Here is a 7,172-nt window from a genome sequence, read left to right on the forward strand (position 1 = left end):
CAAATTGAACACACATTTATTAAGAGTTAATAACAAGAAATATAGATTTTTATTTGCCCTTTTAATACTTTCGTTTCACAATTAATATTTTTTTGTAAAAAAAAATTATTAACAATAAACATACCTTCGAATATCAAAACTTTAAACTTTCAATAAACTTGTATTTCAACACGAACATGAAGATCAACAAGGAATGCAAATTAAAACAGCTTAATAAAAAAATATAACAGCGTTTCTGAAGATTAAAAAAAAAAACTTAAAAAAAATCGTTTGTAAAACGGAATGACATTTAAAAATAATCAACATTAGCGCTTAAGTACATAAAAATAAATGCAAAATCTTTCGGTTAATTAGTGATTGACTGCGCTAATATTACTTTGTGATGCCCTTTTTATACTAGAAAAATTATATACCTACGCCTTTTTTTTCCCAAGCTTTAATTGAATATTATGCAATTTCGAAAAGGGCACATCTCTGAAAATGTAAAATGTTGAGGAAATGAAAAAAAAACATTATTTTCTAAAGCAATGTATAATTTAAAATGTAAATTTTTGAGATTTATTTTAATATTAATTAGTCATTGAAAATTACTGGAATTATTATAAAATGGGTGTAGGTAAGCCTCAAAACTACATGTATATCAAAAAACGTATTTGACAAAATATGCGACATGTGCCCTTTTTGAAATTGCATATTCAATTATCCAGTTGCACTAGAATGCTTTCAACTCACGATGGTTAACGTGCGAAACGGAGAAAAGACTAAAAGAGTTTATACATTTACGACAAAGAGAATCGTGACTGAGATTCAATAGTTCTTTAAAAAAATAATTCTACAGACAAATAATACACTTTAAAAGACAATAAAACGTGGCGTTTTGACGTTTTCGTAACTGTCACTTAAAGTGTCTGTCATTGCGTAGTGGCGCGAAAAATATCACAAAATAAATTACACAAGTTAAAAAAAATATATAAAATACGTACATAAATATTTGTATTGGAATGGGATTTTAAAAGCTAACCGACTGAAATGATCCGAAGTCTGTAAAATATTCGAAACTTCATAATTACAATATAGTGAATAGAAAATAATAAAAGCTAAATTAAACTTTAATAAAAATTAGTTAGGCTTTAGAATTGTTAAAAACAAATTTATCAACACTCGAAGCATTATGTTTTGATTACAACTTGATTAAATCACTTAAACTAATTAGTAATAACACACTATCCACTACACATTTTAATATTTGAATCGTTTAGGTCTCTTAGAAGACAATATTTTGTTTAGAATTCCCGATTAGTGTGACACAATTAATTATATTGTGTGAGTTTGTTGGTTCGCGCTACCATTCTCCGTCTTTTATTTATTCATGTTTTTTTTATATATTATACAGGATGTATTGGAACCGAACTCAAAAACTATTTGGTAACAATGTAAGACCATTTATTTTAAAACAATTAACTTTGGAAAAATAAGACCTTATACATTGCCCTCAATGAAATCTATACTTAATACATAAATCTACAGTGGTTTTTACGGATGTTCCGTTATAACTACTGAACCGTGCATCCGATTGACTTGAAACTTGGTATCCATGTAAAAAATACATGTACTTAATGGATAGGCTAATATTGATATGAGTGTTGGCCTCCCTACACCAGTTGCGGGGGCGTTAATGATGAGAATCTTTGTGGGGGTGAGAAATAATAATGTTAATTTTAAATGCCCAGCGAAGCGGGCGGGTACAGCTATTACAATGTAAGATGACCCACAGAAGACGCGCCTGCCATGTGTTACATTGCGGCTCCAGGCAACATGAGCTCTCCGTACCGACAATGTACATGCGTACATGTATTTACGCTTTCGGTGTACGAAATTCGACCGTAATCATTAATGCCTCAAGATTAAGATTCATTTTCTGAACTACATTTATTTAGTTAGGTTTTTTTTTTTGTAAAAGTTGGAAAAAAATATTCTAAATTTCGTCAATTTATTGAATAAAAAAGTTTACTATTACTGCTTTACTACTACGAATCAATAAAAACAAAAAAAAATATAGGAATTTCGTGACACACAAACGTAGGAGAACAATGTCCTGTCTTTGCTTATTTCATTTTCATTAGATTAATACTGTACAAAAATATCAGCCGCGGAAACGTTCTCCACACACCCTGTATAACGCTGTTTATTAATGCAATCTTTATACTCATTCATATACGGTGCATAATCGCCCAATAAAACCTAACCTAACCAGTGTGCTTAGTGAGAGTTTTTTAACGTTCTCGATAGCGTAAAAGTTAACCCGATTTTGTATGCAGTTGGAACAGCGCCCCTAGCGGCAAACGTAGGCAAACGATCCCATTCCATACAAATATTAGTTAACTTTTACGCTATCGAGAACGTTAAAAAACTCGCACTAAGCACACAGAGCTCTTTATTTATATAAACTCCCCTTTCAAAATATTGTCTTAGTAAACAAATTAATTCATTTAAAAATAAATACATAAATAAAAAAAAAACAATTAAAATACACATGTTTTAAGCTTAAATCATAAATGAGAAAGTCAGGTACATGTATTCTAAGATTTCGCTTACGTTTTTAATGTGAGACTAGTATACGCCAACAGCTATGGAGTATCGTACAAATTACAACCAACCCGCCATTTTGTATATTACATTACACTGAAAAACTTATTATTAATTAATAAAACAAGCAAGAACGTAGATTATTTGACAAGTCTAGTTAAATACCTTCCTAAAAAAAAGATGAAGGCACACAAAACGGGTCAAACTTAACCATGTTTAGAGAAGAAGGGGCGGATGTATTCTCTTCTTTTCCTCCTCGTCGAATCGTCCGAGGTCGATGGAGGAGGGAGAAGGCAGACCGCACGGCCACTCCAAGGATTCAGCTTCGTGCGTCATTACGTGTTCCGCCTCCACTGTAACAAGAGTGAAGCGTTTTAGCCAGCGGCACTATTCTTTACGCTGATGACTCAATCAGTCAGGTGTACTTGGGCCGGCCGTGTACACGTCGGATCCTCCCGATCCACTAACAGTGCTTTTAGGTACTTCAAGCACCGGTCATCGTTCTCGTCGAACACGTCGCTCGTGACGAAAGGCTCGACGAGTAAATTAACCCTCAGACACAGCCCACTGAGTTTCTCGCCGGATCTTCTCAGTGGGTCGCGATTCCGATCCGATGGTAGATTCTGCGAAGCACGGCTCTTGCTAGGGTTCGTGTTAGCAACGTTGTCAGGTTTGAGCCCCGTGAGCTCACCTACTAGTTAAGGTTACGCTGAAATAGCCTCTCAAGGCTATCAGCTTAGGTAGGAACACAACGGCCGTGTGACTGGTTACAGTTTTAAACGCTGTTTCCCTCCTACATATACCGGTTCTGTCCCGATCTGGGTTCGAACATTCGGGTCAGAGTCCAGGGAGGTCATTTAGCGGGTCGCTTCGGCAGTGTCTACTTTTTTTTATTTATTGCCCCTGTAGGCAGATGAGCATACGACCCACCTGATGGTAAATGGTTACCGTCGCCCATGGACTTCAGCAATAACAGGGGTAGGGCCAAGCCGCTGCCTACCGATAATTAATTAATGTGGTAATGTGGATTAATGTGGTAGCCTCGGTCCGAGAAAGACACATAATAATATAATAATACCCAGATCAAACAGTTTGGTCTGATTTGTATGCATGTCATTATTTAATCACGACTAAAATTTTTGGAGGCATACAATCAACACAGTCATAACCCTATCTTTGTTATCTATAATAATTCAAGTTGTACTTGAATTTTTATCGTCAATTAGAAAAAATAAATGTAATTCATATCAATAATTCAAACCACAACAGTTCTGGTTTTGTGGTTAATTATGAATCACATACATAAAATAATATTAACAGTTCATGAAAAAACATTTTTAAATCAGAAAAGCATATTTTAATATGGTTGGAAAAAAAAAACTGTGTACTGAGTTATGGTTATGTGTCATTCTGTGTTCACAATATCGCAATACGAAAGCCAATTTCCACTCTGACACTTGAGATTGAGATATCAATTATTTATGTATTGTTTTTGTTGTATTATTATTTAAGACATATATTAAGTGTATAATCTATGAACAGAATACTGATACCTGTGCACCTGAAATCTATATATATATTTAAAAATGAACTGTTGTTCGTTAGTCTTGCTAAAGCTCGAGAACGGCTGGACCGATTTGGCTAATTTTGGTCTTGAATGTTTTGTGGCAGTCCAGAGAAGGTTTAAAAGGTAAATAAATATGAAAATGCTCGGAATTAAATAAAAATAACAATTTTGTTTTTCTTTTGATGTGTCCCATGTCGGACGGATTTCTTTTGTTTGTTTTATGTTTATTTTATACAAAAGTTTAGGTCTTATATTTATCGATTGAGGCACTACGAAGTTTGCCGGGTCAGCTAGTTTCTAAATATAAACAAGTCACTAAAATAATACAGTTTATTTAATGAATATGTTCCATGAACTTCTAGAACACTCAGATAACATATCCTCATACGACAGTTCATAATGATAAAGGTTTCAGATTAATTGAGTAATTATTTACAAACACACAGAGATAAATTTACCAACAGTCAATCGAAGTTGCTAATTAACTCAAGCTTATACTTAATTTTTACTCTTTGGAATTGCAGCATTGTAATTCACAGAATTGTCCTTATCTGAGATCACAGTCAAATGTGCCAAATTTTATCTATTAAAATTACTTTACAAGTCATGCGACATCGAATTGAGATCTATTACATTTTCTTTAACATTGTATGGACAGGGAGAAAATGATGGACCATCTGGAGTTCAAACAGATTCAGGGTACTACATGGTTAGTGACAGGTTATCCAACCTATCCAACCATTATATCATAACATAATTGAGATGTAGATACATCTCATGTTTAAAGGTTAGATATTCACATTTTAATATCTACACTAGTCTAAAGGCATTGCCACCACCAAGGACAATTCCTTGGTGGTCACTTGGTGGCAATGCCTGGGCTCACTTTTCTGTATATGCAATAAAAAAACACAAGAAACCTTTTGGGTTGTTCAATGTAAATTTTGAATTATTTTAGTCCAAATAAAATTTTAACTATTTTATTATTAAAGCGACCCTATACTAAGTGCAGTGTTTTTTTTTCCTACCTAAGCTGATAGCCTTGAGAGGCTATATCAGCGTAACCTTAACTAGTAGGTGAGCTCACGGGGCTCAAACCTTACGAAGTTGCTACCACAAACCCTAGCAAGAGCCGTGCTTCGCAGAATCTACCACCGGATCGGAAACGCGACTCACTGAGAAGATCCAGCGAGAAACTCAGTGGGCTAGAGTACAGTAGTGAGTGCTGGGCAAATTGTCCTCAAAGACCTATAAAGGCCGATTTTCTCAGAAAATTCCTGTTTTTAAGATGCTGTTATTTGCTTGACTTGTATCTATATATCAATGTAACTAAACAAAAATCAAGCCTGGATAAAAACTATAAATTTTTACTGAATTTCAAATATTACCATGCGTGTAAAACATGTTTTTCTTATTTTTAAATTACATTAATTTAGCTTTTATTTAATATGTTGCAGTATAGGATCAACAATATATAGTCAGGGCAATTTTTAGGTCACTAAAGAATTCTAGTGTTTTTTAAACTTTTTTCTTATTAAATTTTGTTTTAAAAAAAAGTATACTCACTTCGAATCCTATGCACTTTATTCCCATATGCAAGGTCCCAGTAGTACAAAGTGATGAATGTCAACGGGACAAGCGGCATCAGTAGGTACTGTCTTTTCGTCCTTCTGAAACTGTTATTGGCTAAATAAATAGGAGTTTTTGGTAAGTCATCAATTTGCTACCAAATATTAGAAGGCAACAGCTCGGCTACTCTCCTGGCAAGAACAACATACATGAGAAATGACATTAATGAGGTGAGCTATTACTAGTTCATATGCACATTTACAACAAGAGATATTAAAAAAATTGCGTAAAAATACTTCATGGTCGAATTTAGTCAAAAATTTATAAAATAAAGTAAATCTGATTTTTTATTCTTTAGACTTTAATTTTGGCTATAACTTTGATCATGTTGCCAACACAAAGAAACAAAAAATAAAGATACAAAAAAAAAAAACAGCCAGTACGTTAAAAAACAAAGTACCTACCCTGTAAACAATCCCGTTGCGGTCGTTATATAAAAAGCAGTAATCCACAGACATGTGTCTCTGTTTTTAGCTATTTCCAAGGCCATTTGGCGTTCTTGCATTTGATATTGTAGTTGTATTTGTCTCTCCATCTGTAACAATAAATCACTGGTGTATCACCGTAACAGCTTTAAATAAATAATGACACCATCGCAGTAAAATATTAAATACCTTGACTTTGTTTATAGTTTGCAAGAATTCTTGGTTCCTTTTGTAATTTTCTTCCATGCTGACGCTGAACAAATTACCCATTATCCTTTTATTTACGTGTCCGATAGACCGACAAAACAAAAGAGTAATTTAGACTATCTAATGTAGGTACCTACGTCTTTTCTCTAGATCTATCAGCTGTTTACTGTCAAATACAAATAGCCATGATTACAGAGTAGGTAGGTAAACCAATGCAAAGTGTTTTTTAGATTACGGATACAAATACTGAAAGCTGCAATAAATTAATTTAATATTAATATTAAATTCCAAAAGATAAATACCCTAAAATTTATCTTCGCAGACGTACAAAAGTAATTGTTCTAAAATTAAATTACTTTATTTTTATCCATTATCGTGTAAAAAATCTTTAAAATCGATTTTGTTGGTTGCGTTGTTGAAATCTACCATTGAAGTTTTTGCTAGGAATGCGAGGAGTGAAAACATGTAAATTGTTTTATTTTGTTTGTTTTATTTTAGTTTTGTTCTAATTTTATTAGAATATTTCGAGCTTAAATCTTTAATATATATGTTAGCCATAGCTTATTAACCAAAGTCATCATCATCATTTAATTTTTTGTCGCATTACCTCATCTAGTTTCTTCTTCTTCTTTTTCTTTCTTCTTTAGTAGGTATAGATTAGTAATTTTTAGTTTAGTATTTTTATTTTAGTTGGCGGTACTTATTAATTCCATGCTTCTAACATATTAAAAATTCAAATGAATTGATTGCATTTCGTA

The 7,172-nt window shown here is 33.1% G+C and overlaps 1 protein-coding gene across 1 annotated transcript; it reads right to left on the reverse strand.

Moving 5' to 3' along the window:
- LOC101741669 (plasminogen receptor (KT)) lies at positions 1-6,682 on the reverse strand. Its single transcript, XM_004927225.5, has 4 exons — positions 6,397-6,682; positions 6,187-6,317; positions 5,720-5,829; positions 1-2,939 (listed from the first exon to the last, which is right to left on the reverse strand). The coding sequence occupies exons 1-4, from the start codon at positions 6,475-6,477 to the stop codon at positions 2,803-2,805; spliced, it is 459 nt and encodes a 152-aa protein (XP_004927282.1). The 5' UTR covers positions 6,478-6,682; the 3' UTR covers positions 1-2,802.
- Between the last annotated feature and the right edge of the window lie 490 nt (positions 6,683-7,172).

This window comes from Bombyx mori, chromosome 20 (genome assembly GCF_030269925.1).
Source record: "Bombyx mori chromosome 20, ASM3026992v2".
NCBI lineage: Eukaryota > Metazoa > Arthropoda > Insecta > Lepidoptera > Bombycidae > Bombyx > Bombyx mori.